Source organism: Mus caroli, unplaced genomic scaffold (genome assembly GCF_978045245.1).
Source record: "Mus caroli unplaced genomic scaffold, Mus_caroli_1 scaffold_1, whole genome shotgun sequence".
NCBI lineage: Eukaryota > Metazoa > Chordata > Mammalia > Rodentia > Muridae > Mus > Mus caroli.
In genome coordinates this window covers 60,985,783-61,001,419 of record NW_028227256.1, presented here as the reverse complement: position 1 = coordinate 61,001,419, position 15,637 = coordinate 60,985,783, and the positions used below count along the sequence as shown (strand labels likewise).

Here is a 15,637-nt window from a genome sequence, read left to right as displayed (position 1 = left end):
GACGTTTCTCGTGTCTAAGTACTGAATTCTGTAGTTATTCTAAAGGAGTCCAGCTTTCGGTTTATTTTGGAGAAGGCATACTAGCCATTTAAGGTCAAGCAAACAATTGGGCAACTCTTAAACCACGTGCATTGCACAGGTTTCCATTTCTGAGCTTGCAGAATCTCGAGATCTTTAGAGCCCTGCTCCATGAAGTTACTGGATAAACCTCTTGTAAGATCTGCTAGCTAGCTGCTCCCCGCTCCAGCCTGCACCCTAATTCGACCCACGCTCCCCCTATTCTCTTTCATGCACACGCTAAGATGCTGGACACCAGACTCCTGGCCAGGTTTTAGGCTCCGTTCAGAGGAACAGGAGGGCGGTAGGCGATCGGAGGCGCGCACGGAGGCGCGCCGGCCGGGGCGGGGACAGCGTGCAGCGTCGGGGGCGGGCGCAAGCAAGTCTCCGTGCAGCTCGCCTTTGTTCTCTGCCATTGTGAGGCACTTCCTCCTCTGGCACTTCATTTCTGCACCCTGTGGGGAATTCGGAACTGGCTTTTGGGCTTTAGTCTGGGGTACGTGACGCTGTTCTGAGCCTGGGCTCTCCCTTTCTACCCTTCTTCCCCATGCTTGGCGGAAGGCCGAGTGCAAAGAGCTACTTGCCCCCGACGGCTGCGCCGCCGCTCTACCGGCTGCTCCCGCAGGAGGCATCCTAACCCAGGACCGGGACCACACCTCCCGATCGGCCACCGCGGCAACCGGTCCCCTCGGATCTGCACTGGGTACGGGCGCCGGCGGCTCGGGCGAGCCCTGCAGCGAGGGTCGGAGGCCAGCGCGCAGCCCGAACCCGGCCGCCTAGGCGTCCCAGGAGCCAGCGCCAGTGTCGCAGCAACACTCCCTGGCGCTCAAGCTCCGCGGCCGCCTGGCGGACTCCTCTACCCCTTTATATAGCCCTCTAAAAATAGCTTGCCTCGTACCGCCTTGTAAGGCAGCAGGGAGATCCGCAGCGCACCAATCGGCGGCTGCCGTCGGGGCCAGGCCCCGCCCCATGGTCCTCTCCGAGTGCCGCATTGGTCCTCAGTGACTTCATGAGCCCCCTGTTTACCTTACATGGTCACACGCGGCCTAATGGACGCCCTCCTCCGAGATCCCACGGCTGCGCGCAAAACGGGGCGGAGGGAGGGAGTTTGGGGAGGGGGAAGAGCAGGAGGAGGAGACAAGGGGGGGGGGACTACAAACTAGCGAGGATGGGGTGGGGGGTGGGGAGGGAAGGGAAGGGGTGGGGGGGAGAGAAGCGATCGCGAGAAAAAAAATGCAACCTCCCAAAATAAAGAGCAAAGATTGCATTAGGAGCGAACAGCGCTGCAGATATAGATGGCAGCTTCGTGTCAGTGAGTTTGCGTCCCCCTTCCTGATCCACGAGCTGGAGTGATTAGAGCCCTGGAAGGGAATTGTTACTCCCGTGAAGTCCCCTTTTCCTGGCAGTCATCTGCACTGTACACGCTGGATCCCTCTCTCCATCCACCCCACTCACTCGCTCCTCTCTCACCTCCTCTCTCCCTCTCTCCTGCATTGATTTTTTTTCTCTCCTTTTTTTAGTTGACTGAAACAAAACAAAACAAAAGGGCCACTGGATGTCTGCCTTCTTGGGGGGTGAGCCAGACAGACTGACAAACAAACAGACCCAGCTGAGCTCGGGGGAGGGTTTCTCCTCCGGTTTTGCCCGGCAGCAGCAGCATGGACGTGTTGGCTAGTTATAGTATATTCCAGGAGCTACAACTTGTCCACGACACCGGCTACTTCTCAGCTTTGCCATCCCTGGAGGAGACCTGGCAGCAGGTGAATGATTTAAATTACTTGTGTAAATCGTGTGGCGGCGGCGGAGACGCAGGGGCTGCGTTTGGTGTGGGCTTTGAGTTGAATTTTTTTAAATTATTTTTTTCTTTTTATTTATTTATTTATTTATTTATTTTGGCTGTGTGTTGTTTAAAATGTTTTGTGAAACAATCATATGCGCTTACCTCTCCACCCACCCCTAACCCCTTAGTGTGTTGAGCTGAGCCGGTCCTAGCTGCCTGCATTTCTGTCACCAACACACATCCTTGCGCACACGTTGTAGGCTCGCTGTCTCCCAGCAGAGAATTGCTGGCGAACTTCTGGGGTTTGGAGGAGCCGGGTGGGAAGGTGGTCGAGCAATGGTTGACAGGATACCACGTTCCTAGATGCAGGAGTTCTGATCTTAGTACTTAAATCAGCTTTATCCATTTCAACTGGTCCTGAAGACCGTCAAGGGGGGTGCTTCGTCAAGGGGGGGGGGCACGGAGTGTTTTTCCCAGTAATTTACTGAGTGTCAATAAAGAATAGGAGCTTGATTTTTAGATTATACAAGGTAAGCTGTACGAAGAGAAGCCAGGTGACAAAAGATGCTTAAGGATATGTACAAGGAAGATGAGAAGATGTGTCTCTCTTAGGCTGACAATGTATTGTATGGGTTCCCTAGCTAATGCCTCCAGAGAGAGCAGCCTGTACTATGTCCTTGCTTTTTGTTTGTTTGTTTGGGGTGCCTCTCAGGTTAGCACCACCTTGGACAAAGGGTGGTGTGTGCTTCCTTGCTTCCCTACTTTGTCTTAGAAGACTAGTTAAGAAAACTCCTTAGATGCTAAAGGGTACGGGTGCCAAGTTCTCTTGGCATCTCCGGGAGGTTGAAGCCTGACTGGGGACAAGTTCACTGGGCTTTGTGAAGTGGAATAAAGAAAGTGCTGGTCAGTGGAAAGTGCTGGGTCTGCTGCGGAAACAGTGGTTTTTCCAGCCGCGATTAGGAGGTGCTGAGGGGGACATTCTGCAGGAAAGATGGTGGTGGGTGGGGGCGGGGCGGCTGGGGATAGGGACACCATGGGTGTTTAAAAAACTCTACAGTGTGCACCGTGGAAAGTCCAGGAAGACAGTCTGGATTTGCATGTTCAGAGTGTGAATTTGTACAGTCCATCCTGGAGAAAGAGAGAGAGAGAGAGAGAGAGAGAGAGAGAGAGAGAGAGAGAGAGAGAGAGAGAGAGAGAGAGAGAAACCCTTGCCCTTGGGGAGGGCCCTGGGATCCTTGGTGTGTGGCTGCTCATGTAACTTCTCTGCTCAGTGACAGCAGCTTGTTAAGGCTAATGAACGGCTGAGTTTCCTCTGCCAGGATCCAAAGCAGGGTTTGCCAGCTTGAGGCTGGGATGTAACAGTTGCTGCTTTAGGAAGAGATGCTAAGCTCACGGTATAGGGAGCCAGTGGTAAAGCGCTCACTCTTATGACTGTGCCATTGTTACTAGTTGTTGCCTGGCTGGTAGCTGCGGGAGTTTTCCTCCAGGTATTCGCTGCCCGTGTCTGTGTGTCTGTGTAGCGCATGGATTCCAGTTGGAAGGCTGGCAGATGCTGTCCTTTGCTAAACACGCAGGCAGAGTACTCGCATCGTTTTCTTAATACATCCTTTCCTGCTGCCCTTAACAAGAGTATGTCTCATATAGGATCTCCCTACATCCTTTCTTTTTTATTTTGATATGAAGCAAGCCAAAATGTTGCCAGAATCTCATTTTTTTGGTTTTTTTTTTTGGTTTTTGTTTTTCTAAACAGCCTTCTTTTCACCCTGTCAGCCCACTGGTGTGGAATCAGTTGCATATTAACTACAGTCTAGACTAGTTAGGGAAGGGAATCTGTTGATTTAGTCAGCGTGCCCGAGGCAGCCCTTGTTTGTGACTAACTGTTAAGCAGTGTTGGAGGGAAGAAAGTTGGCTTTATTTGTTACAACGTTCCCTCCAGATGAATCACACAACTTTGTTTTGGTTCCAGTTTTCAGGGTAGTAAAGCCTGCTCGTGGGGCGGGGGTGGGGGCTTCCTTAGAGGAAAACCTGCTTTTCTAGATCTGCCTGGAGGACCCAGAAGGTACAGCTTCAAGGAAACATCACTGGCTTGACAATTAGGGGATGTATTAGATCTATTGTTTCCTCAGAAGCCAGCTCTGCTCTTCCTCTCCCCCTCCTCCTTCTCCCTCCTCCCCCTTCTAGAAACCTAGCTTAGTTGGTTTTTTTTTTTTTTTTTTTTTTTACATCATCAGGCAAAGGAATTCTCACTTCCACCCTCTTTCTTATTTCTTGTCTCAACTGTCTCCAGCTGCCATCTTCTCTCATCTTAATACCCCTCCCCAAGTCCACATGGAAACATAACTCGCAAGCAAGCACTTCTAAACAAGGTACCATGGCCCGGAGCACCCTGCTCAGGACTCTGTTCTAGGATCCTGAGTTCATGCTGATGAGGAAACCTTTAGCCTTTATCTCTTCCTTCCTCCCATCTCCACACCCCCTTGCTTCTGACTCTTAGGGGGGGGGGTTAGTGGTTTTATGCAACTGCTAGCTCAAAATTAACCAGATGGTGAAATTCTGAGACTCCTTTGCTCAAAACAGCTCAAGAAGGTTGCTACAAAAACCCCAGGCAGAAGGAAGTTTCCCGATGCTCTGGGGTAATCAGATTTTAGAGGTCAAATGAGGAATCATTATTGGATGTTTTTCTTAAAGCGAGCAATATACTCAGGGACATGCACCCAGGAGGAGGGCGTGTGTGTGTGGAGATCCTGATAATCTAATTTGGTTTCTAGAGAACGGCTTTGAATGATAAACCCAAGAACATCTGTGCATTGGAAAACTGAGGAGGGACTGTTTGTCCACGTCGCTTCAAACTTAGGCCCTGGGATAGTTTCCTCTGTCAGTGAGCCTATGGCAAAGGCAGCGATGGAGACAGTACTACCTTGTGTCACTTTAACATGAATTCGTGGACAGGGATACTCAACCAGGATTCCAGCTCCCAGATGGACATCCCAGGTCCCCTGATCTCCATCTCTGAGCTCTAACTGCATGCCCAAGCACTTGGCCCAAGTAATATCATCTCTGCCTGTCGTGTAACTGTAAATTATACCGCGTTTCTGTGCTTATGTGGTCTGTTATTTTATGACATTCACCTGACACAGCTCTGAAGGCTGCCGGCCTGAGAACTTATAGGAAATATTTCAAAAGCTGTTTGATCAAACGTTGAAAACAGTTGAGATTAGGACGGAAGCTAGAGTAGATTTTAGGGTACCATTTGATGATAAAGGGAGATACATCCACAATGTTACAAGAGAAGTTGGACTCTTTGAACTGGCTACTGACTCAGAAAGTAAAAAGCACTTCATATATAACACTTTCATTTTCTTCCAGACTCTGCAGAGCTGTAGGATTTTTATAGTCTTTATTCCCAGCATGCTGTTTCATAAGGACAGTCCAAGTAATGGTTCCGAGTACTGTTTGCGACATGCCATTGGGAAGCATGGCATGCTCGCTTGAAAACTCCTATGGCATTATGATCACTGTTAATGCTGATTCATAATTGGCAAATGGGGTCAATTTCAGGCCTCCGTTTTGCTTGGAGAAAAATTTTCCACTGCTACTGGAAACAAATAAATAAATCATAGAACATTCTACCCTCCTCCCCCCAGTACCCCATTGTTTTAAACTAATGGCACCCTTGGCTTCTGTAAGGATTGAAGTGTCCCTGTAACTCTGCAATTTCATCTTGGTTTCAGGCATCCTGAAACACTTTTTATGAGGGCTTTTGGTATGAGGCATCTCTAGGGGAAAACCTACAGAAATGGTTGCCTTCCAAGAACAGCCTCATAGTACCGGGAGCTGGGATTTGGTCTGTGAGCCACGTTTCTTCTCCCTCAGTGTGATCTTCCCCTCCCATTGCCTTCCACAGTCCGGGCAGCCAGGTGCTGTCTCAAAGACAAAGCAAACTGCAGGGTCTGTGTATCCGCAGGTTTGCCACTGTCCCAATTTGCAGAAAACCTTATCATTAATTAGAATTTCTTGGCAACAGCACCACCCTGAGAAATTTGTAGACACAAAGGAGCCTTGGTAACCACATTGAAAGAATAAAATAGCTGGCTATTTATTTATTTATTTTTGTATGTGATTTGTGTGTTCGTCAATTACTGTAAATCTTTTTTTTTTTTTGAAACAGAATCAAAACTGTCCTGATCCTCCAGCTTTTCTTTATAAAGATGCAGCCACTATAGAAACGTGGCTTTAAAAATGAGAGCACGTGTGAGTGCCATCAGTCACACATTTAGCCTTTCTGTAATAGATTCATTTTTATGTTCTTTTCATACACACATCTTCATGTGGGCACTTAATCCTTCAGTCTACCTGTCTGCCATTTGGTATTTTAAAGTAAGAAAGGATGTCAGTGCAGATGTTGCTACTACACCTGTCCTTAGTAAGGGAGAGGAACTCACCCCTCTTTGTTCTCCATGTATCACACACCCCTACTCACCACCCTGAGGAGAGAGGGATGATGGGGGGGGGGTCCTATCCATTTAAAAGGCGAAGTAGAAGATACAGGCTGACAGCTTTGCCCTGAGATGATTTATGGATGGGCATGTTGGAGACCTTAAGTGTTCAAATGTGGGCTCCTCTCTCCCAGCCCCCTTCTAAATAGAAATGCCTGTTGAAGCTAATTTGCTTCTGCACTTAAATGGAGACAGTTTAAAGAGGGTCAGAATGGAGCTTTTAATAGCCATCCTCTTCCCAATCTGAAAAGTCTCCCTTCACAGAATCCCTCTTGTTTAGTACAAAGCATACTTTGGCCAGTCCTAGCCAGCTCATGTTGGTGGGATACCTGCTCTGATATTTGGCCAGCTAGTTGGTAGATGTTCCCACCTCTGGTTAACATAGCATGTCTGGAGGTTTTAGTCACTGTCACTGGATCCGTCGCTGATGATTGCATACGGTGTCTCCCGGAGGCTGGCTCACTCGCTGTAGCTCCGACTCACTTGCTGTTGGAGTTACAGCTGCAGCCACAGTTACAGCTGCAGCTCTGACTCAGGCAGCATGCATGTTTAGGATTTGCTGAAAGTTTAGGACAGCTCCCTAATTTAATGGGAGCCATGCCTAGACCGGTGAGGGCAGAGACTTTGTGTCCCTTTGTTCTCCCAAGTCAGCTCAGTGCTTGCTTAGCATAAACAGGTAAAAATGTGTTCACCTCAGTTGCCAGTCCACTCTACCAGAAAAGGACCCAGAAAGCTCTAGAGCTCCTCCTGATACCTAATTGGAATGGTTAGAACACTGACAAGCTAGAAAACACTACTTTCTCCCCTCTTAGAACATCCTCATGAGAAAATATTCTTATTAAATCTCATGTAGGAGTCCCCCACATAAAGTACTGTCACTTTTTAGATGTGTGTGTCTGAGTGGTCCTGATCTTCCTCTCTTGATGCTCCTGCCTCTTACCTTGCAACATCACTTCTACTGCCTTGGGTAGTATGCTACCCAAGATGCTGGGCTTGTCATTTGGTGTGAGCCTAAGAACTTGGTCTGATGGTCTGCAATCTGTCTGTCCCACTATCTGTTATAAGAGCTCTGTCTGCCACATGCTATGGGTGTGTGCAGAGTCAGCAGCTGCCTTAGGGAAATGAGTCCCAGTGTCCACCTGCTTGAGATGAGAATGGGGGAAAAACCATTCCTGATTGAGCTGCCAGTAGACCCAGTGTGGCGGTGTGAGACTTTGCTCTCAATAAAGTATTCTGTATAAAACTATATTAAGTCTATTCCGTGTTAAATGTTTAATTTCCTAAGCCCTTATTTATGCAGACTGTTCTGTTTGGTGATGCAAAGTTAAAAAGGATGTAGATTCTGCCCCACTTCATTCTAGAAGAGGGCACATTTAAAATTAATTGATACAGAATAAGAGACCACTGAAAAAATGAACTCTTCAGTACTGTTTTTGAATACTAGTCTGTCTTGTCTTATTTTTTGTTTTGTTTTTTGTTTTTGTTTTTTTGTTTAAAAAAAAATCCAAAACCCATGGGCTTGTTTATATAAACGAGGCATGAGATTTGCTTAGCTCTGTTGTGGGCATGCTTTTAGCTCAGGGCATGGTGGGGGCTGGTAAGCAACAATGTGACTTCACATGTCCATAATGTCCAGGAAATGGCGTTTGTGTCTGTGTCATTCGGAAATGACTTGACGTAATTAAAACAATTAATGTTGAGCCACATGCAGTATCTATTTCTGAATATGGATTCATTAACATTTCCTGAGGGTCATCTTGAAAGTCTGGCCTCTAGCTTGTAACAGAGCTCAGAACCTGGAATCTTCTCATTTCAAATCCTGAAAGGGGTTTTGGTTTATTCAGCTCTGAACTACTAGAGGTGAATCACTGTGGATGTCACAGCCAAAGGAGGTGTTACATTCTTCAGGTTCATGTTAGCACTGCTGATTCTGAGACCCAGGGCTCAGACACTGGAGTAAGTTTCAAACCACTGCTTATTTCTCATCCTACCGTTTAAAGAGACATGAGAAAATATTCCTGTTACTTCCGGGTACCAGTATCAAACTAACTAACTAACTAACTAACTAACTAACTAACTAACAAACACATTGGCATTGCCTGGGCCCTAGATCAAAGCATAGAGTAGTTTAATATCATCCTTCTCCAACTCTCAATACTCTATAGTAATTTTGAAACAGTAAAAATATGTTCTTTTTATGTGTGGGGGAAGGCAAGAGCCCCCATGGTAATAATGCTACTCAAAAAAAGGGTGTTACCTTTTAAGACTGCAAATGGGTGGGCAGGTGCATCAAAATGTTTGTCCTTAGAGGCTGGATAAAAGGCAGACATGGGCTGATATAGAAAGCAGCAACTGTGAAGTGGCCCCGTGACAGTGACATCTTGCATAAAACCAAGGGACTGTGTAAGACAACCACCTGTTCATGGCCCAGTTCATAACAATCTTTTCCCGTGTGTTCTAACTTTTTTGGAGATGTGGGTAGATGTGAGGTTGGAATGTTATATAAAGTTAAGCAAAAGGTACTATCCTTTCTCATCAAGCAGGAGGAAGTTCAGTGTCACAGACAGTATATGGACATCCATCCATCTGTCGTCTCACTCAGGGAGGGCAGGCTTCTCTATGTATTCCTCTACCCCTTCACACTCCCTGCTAGTCCTGATGGGAGACCTTCTCTCCTGGAACTCACCTCACGGTTCTCTTATGCCAAGAGCTTAGAAACTGAAGTTTCTCCCCTACAGTTGAAGTCTTCCTTGTTTTCTCAAAGCCGTGTTCTGCTCTGTCTCTGGGGGTCCTCATGTTTGAATTAGAGATGAGCCATAAGGATTTTTAGGGTTGTTCACTGTTGTCCCAGCTGAGGACATTTTAAAGTCCCATCCCTTTGATTTCTACCTTTGACTTTTCTTCTCCCATTCTCCCTGTTCCTTCTGTGGAGATGATGGCCCTTCTCATGATCTAGCTTCAACTTACCCAGCCGTCTTTCACAGCTCTGTATACTCTGGAGTAAAGAAACTTCTAGAATGAAGAACCCTAGGAGTTAATATCAGTCTCCTGTTGAGTTGTCTTTGGTATGTTAGCTCGGGCCTTCAGTTTTGGTCCCCTCTGCCAGTGCTCTGGGTTTACCTGCACACCACAGTCACCTTCTGTAGTCCGCTTTCAAGCCTCCAGTGCCTCCATTTTACACACAGGATGGGTCCAAAACCTCTAAGTATCAAGTTGGTCCAAGACTGGGCCTGTGTAACGTTAGCACATCCTTCCTACTTTGCGGAGTGACAGATTACCATCCAAATGAGATGGGTCGCTTTCGACACCTTTGTTTTTAATTTAGGGTTCTCCTTTTCTCCCTTTTCCACCTCTTTCCCCTCCATACTCCTCTTTGACTAAATCAGTGGCTCTCAACCTTCCTAATACTGTGACCTTCAATACAGTTCCTCATGCTGTAGTGACCCCAAAGCCATAAAATTATGGCTACTAAAATTACTTGCTACTACCTCATAACTATTTACATTTGCTACTGTTATGAACTGTAATGTAAACATCTGTGTTTTCTGATGGTCTTAGGTGACCCCTGGGAAAGGGTCATTCGAACCCCAAAGGGGTTGCGACCCACAGGTTGAGAACTGATGGTCTAAATTTCTATCCTTTAACTTTTAGACAGTGACTATATTTCTCAGGATATCAGCCCCTTGTCTCCCTGGTCTTTAGTCAATAGCAACTGCTAAGATTTTTCACAATTTTTTTTGTCCAACTCTTTTATTTCTGTAGGATATTTCTCTTCTTGTAACATTTCCCACTTAGGTTAAATTGCTTAAAAAAGAGTTGTTATGATTTTGATAATTACCCTTTAATATTTAATCTGGGGTTTAGTGAGTCCAGTAGAAATTCCGTAGTTACTTGAATGCTTATTGTGGCTATCGTTGAAGATTTAAGTTTTTAACAGTGGTATTCAGTCACATAGACCAAGCAAATTTGGGGTCTTGTTGAGAGGGACTCAATGAGACTTCCACGTTTGTAGGCTTCTAGTTGATTCCAGTATGCAGCCTCGAATTTGGACCATTGCTATACAGAGGGTTAACTACTAGTCACAGGGGCCTCCTCCTTACATCAGAGCACTTTATGCCTTGTATAATTTGAATTATAAGATTGGCAGATATTTCTAACAAAGCAGAACAGAGCTGATAACTATTCCTCATCCAGCTCATCTGTTAGGAGTAGCTGCCCAAGTATTCCACCCTTCATATTTTGGCTTTCCAGACTTGGTGTGTCTAAGGCAGCTCTGTTTGGCTCACATTTCCTCTGACCCACCCTGAGTTTGCTTAACCTGGTCAAATTCCACTTCTGGAAGCTTTGTGGTGTTGGGCTTTAATATCCAGTTATACGACATTTCAGATAATTTGTTCTCGGTAAGTCTGTGTTCATGATTTTCCACTTACCTTAGTTTAAAACCACTCGCCGTGGTTTTAAAGGAATCCATGAATGGATGTAGCCTGTCAGATCATACAGATAGGCATTAGGTACCACTTCTCCATTTTTCTTACCACACTGTTAGACTTTGTGTGTGTGTGTGTGTGTGTGTGTGTGTGTGTGTGTATGATCAAAGGAGCTATCCTTGTAGTAAGAGGGACAAAAATAAACTTCAGAAAAATTGCTACTGAGGACATTCAGGCAAAGAGGCAGCCTCCAGATCCATGCAAGGCTTGACTCCTGTGGTAAGGAGTGTGAACATGTGGTGACATTCACAAAGAAGCCCTAGAAATGCCTCTTTCTCAAACTGTGATGTTTGCAAAATGGTATCTCCTGGAGCTTTGTCCTTTTATCTATAAACTGCCTTTGAAGGGGCATGGTCGGCAAGAGAGACCACCAGGAGAAGAGCTCAGGGCTCGCAGTTGAAGGATGCTTTTTTGGAAAGCACAGCCCAGCTGTGAAAATGGCAATTAGCCATGGAGCAATTGCCCTGCAAGAGAGTGCCCGCCTGCTCTTGACCCTACTCACGTTCACCTTCCAGGGCGGAGAGTGCAGAATTCAATGGAATGGTCATCGTCTTGTTGCTTATTTTTGGAGAGGCAGCAGATGTGCACAGTCTACAAAAGAACAGAAATAGATTCTACCTAGCTATACATTTTGAGCTTTTATGTTTTAGTCACCAGGCACTGTAGTGCCTGTTCGAGGGGTACAGCTCCTCCTAGGACATGGGAGGTCTGTGAGGAGGCAGTGTGGGTAGCAGCTCTCCTGTGAACCACAGGAGATCGTGCTCAGTGCTGAATTCTGCCCTCAAAACCTGCCCTCAAAACCTGTCAGTCCTTAGCTGTCTGTCTTCCCTTGTGACTCAAGGTTTGTACTTCCTTTACACTGACCAAGAGATAGTTTATTCCATGATAAAGAGTTTCAGATTTGTTTATGAGCATCTCCACAAGCAGATAGATTGAAGTTAAAAGTTCTGAGGGGCTCATGGCCTCTTGTGTAACTGAGAAGCAGGCAGGTATTACAGAATTTCCTACTCGGGTGAGAAACTTGAGGTGGAGTGATGAAGCCAGTTATCTTACAGTGGCTGAACAGTAAACAACTTGCAAACGTGGTGTAAGAGTATGCCTGGGTCTGCCCTTCTTGCTTCCGGTTACTATTCTTACCATCGTACAAAACATCAAAATAATACTAATACCTGTCAGATACTTCCCAGAGATTATCTCCTTTGAGTATATATGCCATTTCATTCTATCTTCTATACAACCATGGGAAACACAGATTTCTGCTTGTCCCCACTTTACAGATGGAGTCACTGTGGTTTTAGATCCTGGAGCTTACTTAAAATCGCATGCCATGAAAGTGGTTTGGCAGAATCCAAACCTAGATAGATCTCCAACACTTTCAGGTGTTATATGGATACTGAGCCTTAGTTTGGTGGGAGACATGAATAGAAGTCAGAGGTATGGCTTGGGACCAGTATACCTGTAAAGATGTATGTGAGCAGCATGTAGATCTTGCTTCTTTTTTTTTTTTTTTTTTTCGAGACAGGGTTTCCCTGTATAGCCCTGACTGTCCTGGAACTCACTTTGTAGACCAGGCTGCAGGCTAGCCTCGAACTCAGAAGTCCGCCTGCCTCTGCCTCCCAAGTGCTGGGATTAAAGGGGTGCACCACCACGCCCAGCCCTGGATCTTGCTTTTTGAACCTTGGTTTTCTCAATTATGCATGGTCCGGGTGCATTACACGGACGCGTATCTCTGGAACCTCGAGAAGGTCACTGCCAAGACTGATTTCTAAGAGCTGGTTCTGTGACCCAGCCTAGGGCATAGAAGTCACTCAGCAAGTGTGAGCCAGCCTAGGGCATAGAAGTCACTCAGCAAGTGTGAGCCAGCCTAGGGCATAGAAGTCACTCAGCAAGTGTTCTTAGTTCTTAGACCTAGGAAAAGGAAGATAGTGACCCCAGAAGTGGCCCTAGGGTGGTTGACATCCTTGGGATTTTCTTGGCTTGTTCATACAGATATCAGAGCTTTCCCACCCTTCTTTTGCACCCTTCTTATGTATAAGTTACTTCCCTCTTCTCTCCCTTCCCTCTTCTCCTCTTCCCCCCCCACCCCCTTTCTGAGAGCCAGAATTAGACACATATAACATAATACAGTGCTAGTTACCACACCTCCCATTTCCAGCTTACCTGATGACTGGAGCTTACAGCAGCTCCTGAGAACAAATCAGGTTTTATGAGATCTATAAATATCTTGGATAGGAATTTTATTTCATTTTCCTCCTTCAAATAAGACATAATGGAAGCACTCATATACACGAGGAATATTCTTCCTGTGATAAAGTGGGGTGTTTGTGAATAAGGCTCTGAAAAGCAATCGTTTGATATGGTTGTTCATGTTGGGAGTTTTCTCTTGGGGGAGGGGGCTTAGCTGCATATACCCTGCTATAAAACGTAAGGATTATATCTTGGATCTTAAGGTTTAATTCGGAGCCTATGAAGAGGCTTATTTGACAGATGCCAGCCTGGTGTAGACTGCACTCCTTCCTTTAGTAGATTTTTGCATCTCTGGTGTTTTTAGAGGTAGAGAAGCCAGCTAGGAGAGTCCGATTGAAGAGTGAATGGCAATCTCCCTGAAGCAGTGCTTCTCAACCTTCCTAATGCTGTGGCCCTGTAATCCAGCTTCTCAGGTTGCGCTGGCCCACAACCATATTGTTATTTTTGCTACTTCATACTTGTAATTTTGCTAGGGTTATGAATCCTAACGTAAGTATCTGATATGCAGAATATCTAATATGTGACCCAAGGGGGTTTTGACTCACAGATTAGGAACCTCTGCCCCGCAGAGTTCCTTGGCTAGTTGCTTCCCTTCCATTTGACTCTAGGTTAAGGTGTTCCCATCCCTCCTTCACTTCATGGGCTGTCCTGGGAAGATGTCAAGCCACTGCACAGTGCTCGGGATTGTGCTTTCCTCTGCATTTAGACTTTCAATACTTGTAAGCTTAGACATTGTCTTATGGTATTAACCAATACCTAGACATGGAACAGCCTTTTCTAAAACCTTTTCCTTTGAATAGTATCTGGAAGGAACTATGAGCTTAGACATTAAATCATATATTTTACAGCAGACACACAGTGAAGTAGCTGTTGTGTGAGCCTAACTTTTCCTGTCTGTGCGATGGAATCCCCAGACTTCCTGTGTCATATCTTTTTTTTGTTTGTTTGTTTTTCGAGACAGGGTTTCTCTGTATAGCCCTGGCTGTCCTGGAATTTACACTGTAGACCAGGCTGGTCTCGAACTCAGAAATCCGCCTGCCTCTGCCTCTCAAGTGCTGGGACTAAAGGCGTGCGCCACCACCGCCCGGCCTGTGTCATATCTTATTCAGGGCTTTCTTTAGCAGTTTAGGTATACATTTAACAGTTTTGTTGTTGTTTTTGTTTTTGGCATTTTGAGGATTTTGTTTTTAGGGGGTATTTTTTTTTTTATTTCATGTCAGATTTGACCACTGAAGTTATTTATTTTTTTCTTTTTAGCACAAATCCCTCCTCTTCTCACCCCCATCCTCTGTAACTCGTTTAAGTAGAGTATAATTTAATTTGTTCTTGAAACAGTGAGTCATTTGAACAAAGTATACACAAAACAGAAGAGGACTTTCCTCCTAATGTTATTTAATTTTCCGTTTAACTTTGCATCCCTGTGCAATGTAGTTCTAGCATTTGGCTCTGCTATGTACAGCGTTTCTTCTTGTGTTTCTCCTCCAAAGGTTTTTTTTTCTCCTCTTCAGTCTGCTAAGGTTTACTATGGAGATAGAACTAGGAGCTATGATATAATCAGATACATAAACAGGAAACTGACTGACTTGAAGCTCTGTCTTATTTGGCAGGTATTCATATTCCAATTTTCTTTATACTTTAGGTGTTTTTGGACATACTCGTCAGGCTAACCCCATCTCCCATGTTCCTATCCCGCTTCATTTGCGATCACAGCCCAGGAAGCCTGCATGTGGATTTGACCCCCAAGCACTCAAGGCACTATCACCTCCTAACAGCTACTGTCTAGGGACAGTCTTGACTTCGCCATCACTCAGGATCCATTTTAATTTTCTTTTTAATCTCTCCATCTTGTTGAATGTCTTTGTTTGGGACTGATTCTATTTTATAAGGCAATTTCCAAATTGCATCTCACTTTTCCTGGTCATCCAGGTTCTGTTGTAGATCATGGAAATGTGGGGTAGAAAAGACCATCTGTCTCGCCCCTCCCCCGCCTGTGCGGACCAGTTGCTCCTGAGCGGTCATTTTTTTCTTGGTTTCTGCAACATTTTCCAACTTGGAAAGAAAGTGACTTTGAGTTTCCTGAGCATGCAACCTCCTCCTTGTCTTAAGTGGGAGTAAAATGGAATTTAAAAGAAAAAAAAAGGCAAAACAAAAACTCAAATAATTTATTTAATAAATTATTAAATAAAATTAAGTGAGAATTAAAAAACAAAAACAACCACTTAAAAATCTTTTTTTCCCCAGTCAGGCATTGCATACTCATTAACAAAAAATGCTTTTGTTGTGGTGGTTCCCTTTGCCTCTTTCAGAGACTAAACCAACAAATGGTGGGAAAACACTTTTTGGTGTGTGTGTGTGTGTGTGTGTGTGTGTGTCAGAATAACCAGTTCAGGGATTTTCTTAGAAACCCTGATGTAGAAACATATACAGAATTCTCCTTTAGCTGCCTTTTTTTTTCTTTATTTTTCTTTTTTGTGGAAGTTGACTTTGTAGGACTTATTTCACTTAAAGAAGTGATGCTCTCTGTGTAAAAAGTCCCAGTATTATAATAAAGTCCTTTCCAAGTCTCAAGT

The 15,637-nt window shown here is 45.2% G+C and overlaps 1 protein-coding gene across 5 annotated transcripts in view; it reads left to right on the top strand.

Moving 5' to 3' along the window:
• Positions 1 to 449: 449 nt before the first annotated feature.
• Positions 450 to 15,637, top strand: part of Klf7 (KLF transcription factor 7) — a 91,414-nt gene continuing 76,226 nt past the window's right edge. For 2 of the 5 annotated variants that reach the window (XM_085837887.1, XM_085837854.1), the window contains exon 1: positions 1,279 to 1,817. In XM_085837887.1, the coding sequence (XP_085694013.1) occupies positions 1,716 to 1,817 (102 nt within the window). In that variant the 5' untranslated portion in view covers positions 1,279 to 1,715. Of the gene's footprint in view, positions 761 to 1,278; positions 1,818 to 15,637 lie in introns of those variants that run through there. The other 3 variants (XM_085837877.1, XM_085837859.1, XM_085837866.1) reach the window with 3 other exon arrangements.